This window comes from Lepidochelys kempii, chromosome 5 (assembly GCF_965140265.1).
Source record: "Lepidochelys kempii isolate rLepKem1 chromosome 5, rLepKem1.hap2, whole genome shotgun sequence".
Taxonomy (NCBI): domain Eukaryota; kingdom Metazoa; phylum Chordata; order Testudines; family Cheloniidae; genus Lepidochelys; species Lepidochelys kempii.
In genome coordinates this window covers 103,702,931-103,718,511 of record NC_133260.1, presented here as the reverse complement: position 1 = coordinate 103,718,511, position 15,581 = coordinate 103,702,931, and the positions used below count along the sequence as shown (strand labels likewise).

At 42.9% G+C, this 15,581-nt stretch overlaps 1 protein-coding gene across 13 annotated transcripts in view; it reads right to left on the bottom strand.

Annotated features, from left to right (window-relative positions):
- Positions 1-15,581, bottom strand: part of JAK2 (Janus kinase 2) — a 159,146-nt gene that overhangs the window by 42,381 nt on the left and 101,184 nt on the right. For all 13 annotated transcript variants that reach the window (XM_073345260.1, XM_073345264.1, XM_073345267.1 and 10 more), the window contains 5 exons: positions 14,426-14,612; positions 13,577-13,704; positions 11,861-11,995; positions 10,780-10,867; positions 2,847-2,974 (listed from right to left, as the gene is read on the bottom strand). In XM_073345260.1, coding sequence (XP_073201361.1) covers positions 2,847-2,974; positions 10,780-10,867; positions 11,861-11,995; positions 13,577-13,704; positions 14,426-14,612 — 666 coding nt within the window. The remainder of the gene's footprint in view (positions 1-2,846; positions 2,975-10,779; positions 10,868-11,860; positions 11,996-13,576; positions 13,705-14,425; positions 14,613-15,581) is intronic.

The window sequence follows — 15,581 nt, the reverse complement described above, 5'->3', positions numbered from 1 at the left end:
AGGACACAAGAGGAGAGATTAAGAAGGAGAAAAATAACGTAGACCATTGACACTAACATCCTTGACTGAAATGGGAGCAACCTGCGTGTGTCTGAGAGCAGAATTTGGCCGAGAATCTTGTAAGTGGCTAACCCTCAGATGGGACTAATTCTGTCCCCTCTTCTGCTTTCAAGTCCCTTTTAACTTCAGTAGGAATGCTGCTCACAGATCAGCCCTTAATTATAGGCAGGGCTGGTAGCACCGTCCATTATTAAGGTTGCCCAATACTTCCTATTATAAGGTCCTATGCTCAGTTGCTTATAACTTTATGAAACTTTAACTGTCAGGGATGAAATTTTTCATGCCCGATGTGTGTCTCAGGCTCAATTTTTTTTGGAAAATTTCAGCCAAAATGGTTCAGTTGTTTTTGAGAAGGATAAGAAAATATACATTACTTTGCCCACGTTAAAAAAATTAAGACATTTCACCTGAAATGCTATACTGCCTCTGCGCTTTGGAGCTGGGACTTGAAATTTGGCAGGGTGGCATGTGTGTCAGAGATGTAACTTTTGCCATCCTCATGAAAATCCACCCAAATTTTCCCAAGTTATAAGCCTTTGAAAAAAATCGCTGTTTGCACATGCAGTAAAGACTTCTTCAACATTAACAGCTAAAATCTCCACCGACTGCATCCTCACCGAGCGTGCTGGAGCCTCTCACTGCTCCTAGTGCTAACTAAACTGTGCATGCATCATCCCCACAGATTAGCTGAGCATGCTCCGGCTCAGGGCTATGAAGGCTCAGAAGAGCTTTCCCTGTAACTGCTACTCTGAACCGTGAAGGGGCTAGGATGGGGCTGGGAGCTAGAACTGAAAGCAGGGCCTGTCTCTCCTATGCCTCAATATGCCTCTCCTATGCCTCCTATGGCACCCAGGCAGCACAGAGGGGGAAGTCATCCGGATTGCAAGAGAGAAAGGAGTAGATTGGGACAAGGAGTCTAGTGAGACTGGGACTGGAGGAGAAAAACCGGGACTGGGAGTTGGAGGGGGAAACTTGGATTAGTTGGGCAAGAAGCCTGGGACTGCATGTGGAGAGGAGGAGAGATTCTGACTCTGAAAGAAAACTTAGAGCAGGAGATGGCTGGGGAAAAGAAGACAGGTACTGGGATGAGAAGCCTGAGGACCAGGGCCATGGATTGGGAAGGCAAGGAGATTGGGACTGTCACAAATAGCCAGGGGTGAAAAATAGAAGGGACAGGGACAGGTTAATGGGGATGGGGCAGAAGAAATCAGCTTGGTGGAATGTGCAAAAATCTGTGCCCACTAGAACAGACTCTCCTCCAGAGCCTGGAATGGAACCCAAGACAGCTGAGTCTCACCAGTTTTCTGGTGCTGGCAAATATCTGTGAAATCCACTATCAAGGTGAGTGTCTCATCTCCCTTTAGTGCTGGTTACCACTAGTAGGTTGTGATCCTCTGTGTGATCAGTTATGCCATTAACTCTAGTGCCAGATGTCTGTCAGGTGGATCTAAAGATTCCAGTCCTACTGATGAACCATATGATGGAATTTCTGTTTTTTCAGTTTGCTTTTTTTAAAAAAAACCTAGGAAATCATACACAAAAGGTTATACTAGAAGAAGATTATTAAGGTTGCAAAGTCAAACACTCAGAAGTTAGGAAATACCAGAATTAAGGCTGCCTGTGCAACCTTAATTCAGCTCCCTTATTTGTATGCATTATGATATAGTCTTTAATTACATGATCACATACTTTTTTCCCCACAGGACCGCTGCTTCATTTAGTGAATAGGATGCATCTGCTCTGGGCATGAATCAGGACTTCACAGTAAAGGAGGCTGCTTTTCTTAGGACCTCTGCCCCATTTGTTGCAGAAGTTGGAAGGTGTGTAGTGAAGGAGGTAGGGGATTGCAGAAAATAAAGGGAGGGTCTCGTGGTTAAGACAGTTGAATGCTGCCCTAGTGGACACTTTTGACCTTTATCTCTCTGTGCCTCAGCTTCCCATCCATAAAATGGGGATAAGGATGTTGTGAGGATAAATTAATTAACGTTTGTGACGCACTTAGATACTATACGAATAAGCCAGTAGCGGGCAACCTGCAGTGCGCACACAGCCTGTCAGGGTAATCCGCTTGCGAGCAATGAGACAGTGTTTACATTGACTGTCCACAGGCATGGCTGCCTGCAGCTCCCAGTGGCCGCGGTTCGCCTTTCCAATGGGAGCTGTGGGAAGCTGCGCGGGCTGGCTGCTGCTTCCCGCAGCTCCCATTGGCCGGAAACAGCGAACTGTGGCCACTGGGAGCTGCGGGCAGCTGTGCCTGTGGATGGTCAATGTAAATACTGTCTCACAGCCTCCCAGCGGATTACCCTGACGGGCCGCATACAGCCCGTGGGCCTCAGGTTGCTTACCTCTGCAATAAGTGCTACAGAAAAGCCCATGACAAAATTAATAATGCTATCTTCAGAGTTGTATATGAATAGTGTGCAGTAAATTAGGCCTAAGTCCACACATTGAACAATAAGGAGAAAACAAAATATTGAATTAGCTTCTCATTAACTGAACATTGTCCATTGTGTGAACTGAATGAGGCATGGATCCTGTGGAAAAAACAGTATGTGATCATGTAATTAAAGACTATCTTCAGGCATACTCACAAAGGGGCTGAACTAGGTTGAACAGGCAGCCTTCATTCTGGCATTTCGTAACCTTTGAGTGCTTGACTGCATAATAATGTTATTTTAATGTATAGTGGGTGTGTGTGTGTGTGTGGGTGTGTAATATGTATAGATAATAAACCATAAGCATATGAATTTGACTATCAAACTAAAAAAAGAAAAAAATTGACTTACCAGAAAATGCATGGCCAATGCCAACTGTTTGGCAACTTCCAATTTCCACAAGATATTGATAGAATTTTTGTTCTTTTTCAAATATGTGTCCAAGGATCCAAATCTGACATACTCCTGCACCAGGATATCTGATTTAAAGTGTTTAAAAGATAAACAGACTGTTTAATTTTTCATTCTTGTTTTATAAACGTACTGCTACTACAAGTGAATTGCATCATACGCGCATTTAACTTCTGCAAATTCAACTATACGCGCTTGGCAAAAGAAAAACAACAAGAAACCTGTAAATAGTGCAGGCAATTTCGCCCACCATTCCACTCAATGAGCGTATACCCCGGAGTGAGCGTGAGATGGGAGACGTGAATCTGCTGTTCCCTCAGTTGGTTTCAGTTCCTGCGTGCCTCTCATAGTGTGAGCATCTCGCTGCACTGAGTGCGATTCTAGTGTTTAAAGATACGTATTTTTCTTACATGGCCCCTAAACGCAAACCAACTACTTCATCTGCTGCTCAGCCAAAGAAACAGCGATCTGTTCCAACGCTGGAGGAAAAACTGGCTGTGTTGGACTTATTGGGAGATGGTATGTCGGTCTCCAACGTGGCGCGTAAATATGGCCGCAACTAATCTAGCATCCGTGCCATCAAGATTCGAGAGAGAGAAATTCGTCAAGCCGTTGCATCAAACGCTCCAATAACTGCTAAGGTGATGAGCCAGGTGCGTGATAAGACTTCAGTGAAGACTGAAAAGGCATTAAATTTATGGCTGGAAGACATGAACCGTAAACGTGTGCCTATCGATGGCAACATATTGCGAGAAAAGGCTCTTAGCCTCTACGCACTGTTCAAACCTCCCGCCAAAGAGAGACAGCCTTCTGATGAGAAGGAATTCAGAGCCAGCCAAGGTTGGCTTAACAGTTTTAGGAACCGCTTCAACTTCAAAAACTTGCAGACTACTGGTGAAGCTGCATCTGCCAATGAAGAGGCAGCAAAAACCTACCCCAAACAATTAAAGAAAATCATAGAAGAAAAGGGCTATCTTCCAGAACAAGTTTTTAATGCTGACGAGACTGGGCTCTCCTGGAAAAAAATGCCCAACTGCACTTACATTTCAAAATCAGAAGGACAAGCCCCTGGCTTCAAAGCAGCTGAAGACCATGTGACTGTGATGTTTTGTGGCAATGCAGCTGGGCATTTAATAAAGCTGGGCTTGCTCACGGAGCTGCAAATCCCCGTGGCCTAAAAGGCAAGAACAAAAATCTCCTGCCTGTGTTCTGGCAATCAAATAAAAAGGCTTGGGTGACAGCAGCATTATTTCTGGATTGGTTCCACAAGTGTTTCATTCCGGAGGTCAAGCGGTACCTTGAAGAGAAAGGACTTGACTTTAAAGTGTTGCTGATTGTAGACAATGCTCCTGGCCACCCTGCGGCACTCCAGTTTGCGCATAACGACGTTGAAGTCATCTTTCTCCCCCCCCAATACTCCTCCATCCTCCAACCTCTCGACCAAGGTGTGATTCACTGTTTCAAGGCCACGTACACGAGGCTTACGTTCTCACAGAGATGTAACGTTATGGAAGCTGATCCCAATCTTAATGTGATGGACTGTTGGAAGTCCTTCAACATTGCCGATTGCATCACTTGTATTAAACAGGCAATGGATGCAATCAAGCCTGAAACAGTCAATGCATGTTGGCAAGAATGTGTAAATGATTTTAAGGGTTTCCCGACCATTGACAAAGAAGTGAAACGCATTGTTCAGGTGGCCAGGCAAGCAGGTGGTGATGGCTTCGTCGACATTCTTGAGGAAGAAACTGAAGAATTAATTGAGAACCATAGAGAAACATTGACTAACAAAGAGTGAGAGGAACTGATAAAATCGCCTACAGGAGACGAAGATGATGACGAAGAACAGGAAGAGCCAGCAAGATGGAATCTTCATAAATTTGCTGAAGTGTTCCAAGCAGCGAAACACCTGAATACGATCCCTCTATGGAACGAAGCCTCAAAATCACATGTAGTATTACGGACTATTTGAGACCGTATCAAGAAATGTTTGAGCAGCTCAAGAGACAACAGCGACAGTTGCTGATCACCATGTTTTTCAAGGAAAAACAACCAGCAGCAGATGAGCCTATGCAATCAACTTCTCGAGCTGAACCAGAGCCAACCACTTCGTCTACGACTCGCTCTCCGTCACCTGGATCAACATCAAGCCCTGACGACCCCCTGTAATTTCCCCCCTGTAATTAAAAATATAGCACTATAAAATTATATTTTGCATATGTACTCTATTATATACTGTACAATACTGTATACATTATGCATATTACTGTACAGGGTTGTATACACAAAACCATGTACAGTATACTGTACTTTATGGGCAATTTAAGGGATTTTCAAGGGTAATTTTGACTATATGCGATTTTCGCCTTATGCGCGGACTTTAGAACCTAACCCCCACATAAGATGCTACTCCACTGTACTAAGAAACAGATCCAATTTTAACACACACCCCCACCGCCTTGTGACAATAAAAGTAATGTGGTTTCAAGTTAGCATCATAATGTATAAGTGTATCAATGTCCTATTGCATTAATAAAACAATCATTTCAACTCAGTCACTTTGCAGTTGTTTACAAACTTTCTTCTTTTTTAAAATCTAAAGTTTCATCCTGCTGAATTGAAGTGTTGTTGGTTCTGCTACTGAAACACATTCTTTGTTGGAACAACAGAAGTTCCCCTCTGAAAACAAACTGTGCTAATAGCTTATCTTGTATAGCACAGCCATAAGAAGAGGCCCTTTCCCCACAGCCTGCCTGTATTAATCTGGCAACACTTGCCTAAATAGTCTTCTAGTCAAGGACCCAGGAAGCCAGCTGCATGGTTGCCACTGTTTCAGTGGTTTACTTTTTTTAGAAACAAATAATTTTAAGTGAAGTGAAATAACCCTGAGCTTCTGCTTTCAATTGTATTCATGTTCCTCATTTGGACTCCAAACACAATGAAAACTATTGTAATCACAGTGTGCTTCCTGCTTTATAACGCAAAAACTGGCTTGCAACTTAGTCTTTTAAAGAACATGCAGTGTTTTCAGAACTATACAAAATAAATTTTACTCAGATCTGTAGCAGACTTATCTGAACTAAATGTAGTTGTTGCTAACATAGGGGACTGGCCTCCTCTCAGTAGACTAAGGAAGTTACATAAGTAAATCTCCCAGGTCTTTAGAGGTAAATAGACTACAGAGTCTAATTATGAGTTTAAAGATGAATTACTATACTTATAAACAAGTTATCTGAAGATAAAATTCCCTACTGATACAGTACATTATACAACCATTGAAAGTGTGTATGCTAACACCACCACAAGTGAACTGGGAAATCAAGGAGAATATTTACTGAATATTAAGATACAGCTACAAGAATGCTATAGCCAGGGTGCTTGGAAGTATAACAATACATATGTAAAATTATGTTACAAAATATGAAAGCTAATCACAGAAATCCCAGAAGGTTTCTACTTCTATTTTCCAAGGACAAGCACACTTAAAGAAAACAGATCATATAAAACATTTATGTTTTAAGTAGAGGCATAATAGTAAAAAGGGATGTAGGGTGTGTTATCAGAGCAATACAAATAGGTAAAGTCGGCTCTACCAATCCTTACCCTCTCTTGCAAGAAAACCTGCTTCTGTTCTTAAGAACTTTAGAGATAAACCATGTGTATATGGAGAAGTTTTAAACTTTGTCATTTCAACATTTAAGAAATAAACAAAACATCTTTGTGAAATGTATTCTTACAGATATGTTAGATAAATGCAAAGCTCTAACTACAGCATCTAATGTTATTGCTATGTAAATGGTAAAAAGCTTTATGTACTAACATGGAATCTAATAACCTTGCTAAAGTAGTGTAAAAAGCCATTTAAGTACAGAATATTTATATTATTGAGGAATTAATTACTGGCAGTGGCAAACCCTGAAACCAACTGCAGAAGACCAGAATAATCTTTCCAAAGTCAACAATTTTTAATTATATAAGTTCAAGACTTTGTAAGAGTTATTTAAATTTAAGAAGACTGTTCTGACAACTAAAAACTTTTCTATTAAAAAAAGAGTATATGGACTATTTGAAGAACAGAATTTAATTTCCTGTCAAATGCTAACAAAACTGAAAGAATCTCAGAAAATGGACTGAATAAAAAGAGTTAAACCTAATTTTAAAAGTTATCTGGAATAGATCTTTCCTGTCCCAAAGCACAAAGGCAGAAAGAAATGCTGCACTTCAGAAGCTGAAGGTGTCACCTAAGCCGACCCCCAAGGTATGAAGCCAACCAAAGAGCAACAGCAATCAACTTTGAATCTAAACAAGCCTGAAAGAGGAGTGTTTTACTATAATGTCATGAAAATTGGAAGGAGAAGGGTATAAAAACTCTGAAGTGAGCACCCTTTCTCTCACACATACCCTCAGCTATCCTGCTCAAAATAGCACTCCACAAGCAAGCTGCCATAGACAGAGAAGACTCAAGAATAAACCAACCCAAGGATACCTCCCCGAGCCTTCAACATCGACTGGCGAGAGAAAGGTTTCAGAGTAGCAGCCGTGTTAGTCTGTATTCGCAAAAAGAAAAGGAGTACTTGTGGCACCTTAGAGACTAACAAATTTATCTGAGCATAAGCTTTCGTGAGCTACAGCTTGCTTCAGCTCACGAAAGCTTATGTTCAGATAAATTTGTTAGTCCCTAAGGTGCCACAAGTACTCCTTTTCTTTTTGGTGAGAGAAAGTTAACTAAGACTAAGGGATTAACTTTAAACTCTTGTAATAATTTTATTGGGATATGAAAATGCTGGTGTAACTTATATTACTGTTTCTCCTATGCAGTGTAGTTGTAGCCATGTCGGTCCCAGGATATTAGAAACACAAAGTGGGTGATTGATATCTTTTATTATTGATCCAATACAAGATATTACCTCACCTACCCTGTCTAACTGTTTCTCCTGTTAATCACCAGATGGTTAGACCATGTATTCCTGTACAAGAGGCTAATTTGGGGAAACAATATACTTTGGTCTTAACTTATCAAGAGAAAAGCACCCCCAAAGGTGATTGACTCTAAAGAATTTAATCTCTGTTAAAAGCTCTGTATGACTATCTGTGGAGAAGAGTTTGTAAGAGAAGCCACTAGTCTATCACTTGTATTCTGTCATTTGTATTGTTTTGTTTAATGTTTGTTTTCCTTTCTATAATAATAAAACAAACATAGTAAGTGATTGTGATTATTTTTCTTGGTCTTGATCATCGTAGTCAGTAAGGTACATTTTCCCCTCCTTCCTCCCCCCATGCGACTAAGAAGCAGGAGTCACATCCCTTAGTTGGCAATAAGAGAAACAATTAGTAAGAGCTGGCCTACCATTTCTTGTTTCTCTGGACTAAATATTTTTAGTAATTATTAAAATAAAATTACTTGACATCCAGCAATTTAAAACGATCCCTTTCCACCCCACAAAATGATGTTAAAATAACTTTGAGAATCAAACACAAACAGAAGGGCTATTGTTCTCAACCTGCGGAGTCCTGCCCTCCTACATTGCTAAATGGGATAGTGGGTCCCAGTATGGGAAAAGTTGAGAACCATTGATTTATACTATTTATTTCATGCTGTTTCTCTCATCATGAAAGCTCTAGCCAAGCTGCAAAACAAGGATAAGGCTTTTTTGAGCAGTCAAGGAAAATATATGGGCATTTACATTTTATGATGCAGATAAGTAGGATTTAGGATCTTAAACAACTTTGCTTACAAAATCATTGCAGATCCCCTTTAACTGAATTCAGGAGACATCTTGCAGAATGTTGAGCTCTTCATTACTCCCATGATCAAACAAAAAAAGGATTCCGACACTTACTGTTATTATAAAATGTTTTATTTTGTTAAAAAATGGGAATCATAGAAAGAAAACAACATGAAGCTAAAATAACTTAGAAAAGCCACATGAAAAAAACAAACAAAAACCCAAAGTTTATTTAGCAAAACCTGTCCTCTATGCCTATGGTCTGAGTAAAAGGAGTGGAAGGTAAAAAATGATCCCAAGATAAGGGATCTACTAACACTAATCTACCTTAAGACAATATACGCATACAAAAACAGGAGAATTAGCTGATATAAAAGCCTGGCATATGAGGGGAATACATAAATAAAATCTAGAACAACAATCTGAAGTTGCTTTAAAAAAGTTACTAAGGACATGCTACATACCCATATACAGTTCCGAGGATGATTTTTTACTGGAGGGAAGGAAGTAGAGGGGCAGAGTTTCTGAAATAATGGGCCACATTTTCAGAACTGGTAGCCTAAACTACTCCTTCCAAAATTGTATTTGTCCCCACAAAACCAGCATTTGGTCATGTGCAAAGGGTAACAGTCAAGACTTTTTGCAGGGCAAATGGTAATTTGCTTGAACAATAAGGCACCTATGCTCACCACTGATCACTATGGACATGCAAATGCAGGTGGACAAATTGTGGAAACCATTTTGTCAGCTGATTTTGAAAAGCTGGCTCTCAAAAGCCTTTGCCAGTCTCTACAGATGTATTAGCAAATCCTTCACAAAGGTTACACTGCATATTCCCACAACCCTTGCAAATTTCCGATGATGCTTGCTGATGTCACTCCTGAGTGACAAAAAATTAAAAATTCTGCACCAAAAAATAAAAATTCTGTACACAATATTTTAAAATTCTGCAAATTTTATTTGTCAAATAAATGTGGAGACTCCAGCATGGCATTAGGGAGCGCAGGCCACTGGCTGCACAGAGGTGGGAGATCACTGTGCAGCTCCCCACCAGGACATGGACCCAGCAGTGAGGCTGACCCAACCCTGACACAGCAAGGACTGGGCCTGCCCCAAAAACACCCAGGGCCCTGACCCTCTATGTGGGCAGGCAGGCTCAGCAAGGCAGGATCCAAGTGTGGAGGGGCTTAATGGGGGGATCCAGATATGGGTTGAGAGGGTTCTATGAGGGGCAATCTGGGTGCGGGCGGATCAGTGGGGGGATCCACGTGCAGGGTGGATCTGGATGCACAGGGGCTTGTTGGGGGGTTCTGGATGCAACAGTAATGGGACTCTGCAGGGGGTACAGATGAAGCTGGTTGGGTCTCAGCATGGGGGGTCTGAGTGTGGGGGGTATAGAGCTCAGCAGGGGGGTCTGGGTGGGGGGTTCAGATGCTGGGGGAGTTGGGCTCATTTGGGGGCGGGGGGTCCTGAGTGCATGGGGGATGAGGCTCGGCAGGAGGGTCTGGGTATGAGGAGGTCTGGATGCACAGGGGTTAGGCGGATGGGGCAGCAGCTCCCTCTACAGGGATCCTTCCCCCTGGAGCTGAGGAGTGATGGGTGCAGGAAGCAGGGGGAGTTTGCAGAACTTCTTGCAGCCAGGGGAAAAATCTGGCCATGGGTCTGACCCCACCCCAGATGCCACGCAGGGGAAGAGGAAGCCCCATCCTTCCCAGCCCCAGCGCAGCTGGGACTAGCAACTGAGCACAGCGCAGGGTAGAAGCCACCAGCCAAGTCTTCCCCAGTCCCACCTCCTGCCCCACAGTGATTTACCTCTTTGCTGGCTGCCCTGAGCACCCAAAACATACTGCTTGGGAGGGTCACATGACCGCTCTTGTGGCTTCCCTGTCGGAAAGTCATTTTTCTGCAGGGAAGCAAAGAACTCTGCCGGGGGAGCGGGGGAAAGGAGGGGCATAAATTCTGTGCATGCACAGTGGTACAGAATTCCCCCAGGAGTAACTGTCACTCTTTCCCATGAATGCCTGCTGAGCCACCCCTGTACGACTAGGATGTAAATAAATTTCGCAGCAGATTTTTACACAATATCAGGAACAGAAACTGTAATGAGAACTGCTTGAAATTATATAAATATATTTGATTTTACTTACTCTCCTCTCCACAGACACAAACTCCATAATTTAATACCAAGTGCTTGTAAGAAAGCTGGCTCATCATGCTTGCTGCCTCAAAGAAAGACTACAAGTGCAAGGCAGAGAGAATTATAATCAGTGGAGAAAAATCAACTGTTAAATTATTTGGAATTAAACATATTAAAACCACCCACATTTTCACATTGCTTTAATTCCTAACTTACTGCAAGGATATTGCATAACTGATTCCATCTTACTGGCTTGTGCAGTGACTTTTTTTAGTAACTGTTTTATCCACAGTGCACACATGGTATAGTCAGCAATCTAATTTCTTGGTGATAGGAAAAACATCGGTGGACAAGAATGCTTTATACATACAGAAAGCAAGCAGCGCTCATAGGGAATCTCTTTTAACCTATGGCAGATATCTGAACTCCACAAAAAGATGGCCAAAAACAACAAATAGAAGGTGGTTAACTGCTCAAAAATTTTGAACTAGAGTATTTCATTGCATTTGCATGTAGTGTATTGGATCAAAAATGAAATCTGGAGCCAAATTCTCTCCCTGGATCTGGTCCCTTTCTGCTGCCCAGGAGGTGCAAAGGACCTTAACACTGGCCATATTTGGTCAGCTGAGAATTCTCCCAGTGGGGGACATAGGGAGTTAAGCTCTCAGAAGGTGTGAAGCCATAACAGCTGGCCCTTGCACCAGTTTCCCTGGTCCAAAGTGTAGAGTACCAGGGGCAGAAGTGGGCATAGCTGGAACACTGCTGTATTCTGGGATTTCTCAACATGCGGATGTGGTCCCTTGGGGACCACTGTCAGATGGTGTAGGTTAGTTACAGCAGTTCCTAAGCCACAGCCTGAGGTGCAGCCATGCAAGGCAGAGAATAAGAGAGCCTTCAACTGGCTTCCTAACAGCCTACTTGCTTCTCCTACACAAAATTATGCTTGGTGCAGGAAAGAATCTGGCTCTGGATTAAAACTGAACTGTAATCGTCTACCATATAACACCATCTTAAGTTGCTCATGGTAACAAAGAACAGTAACTGTTTACAGACAACAATCAATAAACATATTACCCAAGAACCAGACAAACCTCAGAGTAATTTCTGTGCACTTTATCCAGCACTTTTAAGAGGACTTCAGTTTGATGGAGCTCGCCATAGTCTCCCACTTCTTTCCTTACACCTTTGAAAATTTTAGTAAAGGTGCCCTGCCCAAGGCTCTCATTCTAAAAAATAAAAAAGATAGGGGTAACAGGGAAGGAGCAGTCAGACAACTTTCTCTGCCAATTCTGATCACTTAAAGTCCTCCACAAATAATGTACGTAGAAAATCTTTAAAGCTACTACAATCAGTTCAAGAGTCCGATGACCAGGAGTAAGGAATACTGGAAAGAGTTTAACCTAAGTATTTGATTAGATGAAGGTCTCTCCCCCCACCCCCTTTGACTCTTTGGGGATCTCTGTGGACAGGTGGTTGCAAGAACCCATAGGGAAGGAAACTGGATGCTGGGAGTATAAAGAATTTGGGCCTCTGCAGGTGGAGAAAACAGTGGGTGATGCAATAAAAAGGAAAGACATATTTATAAAAACAAAAACTTTGTTTATTACTAAAGCAGAGGTGGGCAAACTACAGCCCGCGGGACCGTCCTGCCCAGCCCCTGAGCTCCTGGCCCAGGAGGCTAGCCCCCGGCCCCTCCCCTGCTGTTCCCCCTCCCCCGCAGTCTGAGCTCACTGCGCTGCTGGCTCAATGCTCTGCAAGCTCCTGGGGCAGCGGGGCTGCAAAGCCCGGCCTGACCCAGTGCTCTGTGCTGCACCAGGCGCGGCTCCCTGTCCTGGTGCAGCTGCGTCGCCAGCCACCGGTGCTCCAGGCAGTGCGGTAAGGGGGCAGGGGGGTTGAATAGAGGGCAGGGGAGTTCACGGAGTGGTCAGGGGCCGGGGGTGTGGATAGGGGTTGGGGCTGTCAGAGGGCAGGGAATGGGGGGTTGAATGGGAGCAGGGGTCCTGGGGCAGGCAGTCATGAAGGAGAGGAGGGGTTGGATGGGGTGGCAGGGGGCAGTCAGGGAGCAGGGAACAGTGGATGAGGCAGGAGTCCGGGGGGGGGCCAGTCAGGAAGGAGAGGGAGGGGTGGATGGGGTGGCAGTTAGGGGCAGGGTGCCCGGGGGCAGTCAGGGGAGAGAGAGTGTGTGTGGGGGGGCAAATGGATGGGGCAGGGGTTGCCAGGGGGCCATCAAGGGGCAAGAAGCCGGGTGGGTCAGATAGGGGTTGGGGCTGTCAGAGGGCAGGGAACGGGGGGTTGAATGGGAGCAGAGGTCCCAGGGGGGCAGTCAGGAAGGAGAGGGGCGGTTGGATGGGGCAGCAGGGGGCAGGGTGTCCGGGGGCAGTCAGGAAGGAGAAGGGAGGTTTCAAGAGGCAGGGGGTCCGGGGACGGTGGGGGGTAGAGTGTGGATGTGGCAGGGGTAGCCGGGGGGACATCAAGGGGCAAGAAGCAGGGTGGGTTGGATAGGGGGTGGGGGCTGGGCCGGGCCATGCCTGGCTGTTTCAGGAGGCACAGCCTCCCCTAACCGGCCCTCCATACAATTTCAGAAACCAGATGCGGCCCTCAGGCCAAAAAGTTTGCCCGCCCCTGTACTAAAGGGACACACAAATTTAAGACTTTTTTTTTAAACTGTAACTAAAGAACTACTGTAGCAAAATGTCTTGCTGCAATTAAGGCTATTTTAAATGGCATACAAACAGGAACTAGATTTTCAGAACTCTGTGTGCAACTGTTCATGAAAATGGCCAGAGAAATGCATCTAGTGAACTTACAAATATCAAGTCCTCATTCCGGATTTTGTGAAAGACCATTTGGTTGACATTATTGTGTCTCTGCAATGCGGGCGATGTAGGTACATCAGAAATACCATTGCTCCTGAAGACTAGAAGATTTGACTTATCTGGGTGGGGAGGGGAAGAAGATGGGAATGGAAGGAAAAAAAAAACAAACAAAAACCAGAAAACATCTCTGTTAAAGACTTTTATCACTATGTTGTTTCAACAGAATTATTAATTTAAGATGTAAATCTCCTGTGATAATCTGGATACCATAGCAGGGAGAGAACAATCTGTTTAATAAACAACACCGTATTACAGTACTTAATCAAACAAATGTCAAACCTGGACCTTTCTGACTAGAGATAACATTCTGGTTCTCTCTTCTTTCTCTCCTGATTATTAAAGTTTCTGAAGCACTCTTATTTTTGACAAGTACAGCATTACATTGCTGAAAACATTCCACTTTTCATGGTACATCATGTGCATTTTAGAATAAGAAATGGCAGATTTAGCATCTCTTTCGTGATACAAACCTGTAGCTAAACACTTGATCAGATGAGAAATGCTGTTAAATGTGACCTTTCAATCATTAAGAGGCCAGTTTCACTTTCAGTCAGGACAGCTGCAAGCTGGGATGGTCATGCTTTGTGGAAGGGGATCACAGCACTGTGAGTAACTTCTTACAAACCAAGGCAAACCCAAGCTGACATTAACACTGAAATCTCAATGACTAAGGAGATGAAAATGTCTGTCAGGCAAATATATTGATCTGCTAATTTCTCTTTCAAAAATATCAATTAACCCGAAAATAATTATACATGTTTGTGTTTAAAAGTTTTTTACCTTTTGGTTTTGGAGGGCAGCATTTGGTAAACTGGAAAATGATGTTGTCTGAACGGACTGTTTCTGTCTGATAGCAATTCAACAGATCCTTAAGGTTACCAAAACTTCTCTTCGTTCCACTAAGATTATACTCTCCAGTCTCATTTTTTGTTATTAAGCAGTGCTTATACTCAGCGACACCATCCCGCTGTAGAGATTTTTAATTAGAAAAGGAAAGACTCACACATATAATTTAAAAATGTAAACAATTTATGTACACTCAATTTATTAAAGAGAAAAATTCTCAAACAACATGTTACTGTCATTTCATATTTTAATCCCAGTATCTAGTAAAATGAGAAGACACTGATAACGCTAGTAAGGGACTATTTCTATCACTGGAAGTGTTGATTAGTATTTTGACATTAGCTATCGGGACTGCAACCAAGAGATTTAAAAACAAACAGAATGAATCGACCCAGTTATAAGTGAGTCCTTCATTGCTACTAACATAAGCTACCTCATGCAACAAAAGAGATGAGGTGGAAATGTAATGTTGCAAGAAGTCTCACATCTTGAGTGCTCAAACAGAAAAACTTATTAGCAATGGTGAAATGTATTTTGTAGTGCTGTGCACTGATGCAGGTATGGTTCTTATGACAGGCACCTTACAAAAACCTAGGCTAGATTCCTATTTTTGTTGTCTACAGCATAGTTCAAACTCCAAGCTGAAACTTGGCACACAATCTCAACACAAAAAGAAAAGGAGTACTTGTGGCACCTTAGAGACTAACCAATTTATTTGAGCATGAGCTTTCGATAGCTCACGAAAGCTCATGCTCAAATAAATTGGTTAGTCTCTAAGGTGCCACAAGTACTCCTTTTCTTTTTGCGAATACAGACTAACACGGCTGTTACTCTGAAATCTGTCAATCTCAACACAAGTTTCTTTCAGACAAACTTTCAAAAGGTCCAGTTGTCCATTTCTAATTTATAGAAACTCCTATACTGCTGTCACTTGCCCTTTCTTTACAACCCTGTGGAAAACATACCAATGACCACCAAATCTCAGCAGCTCTCTAATTGTTTGCTTAGAAAAACCAAAGCAAGAAATGATACAAACTTGCTCTGAATGGTGGACGATCTTACCAGATCAGCTAAAAGAAACTCTCTTTCA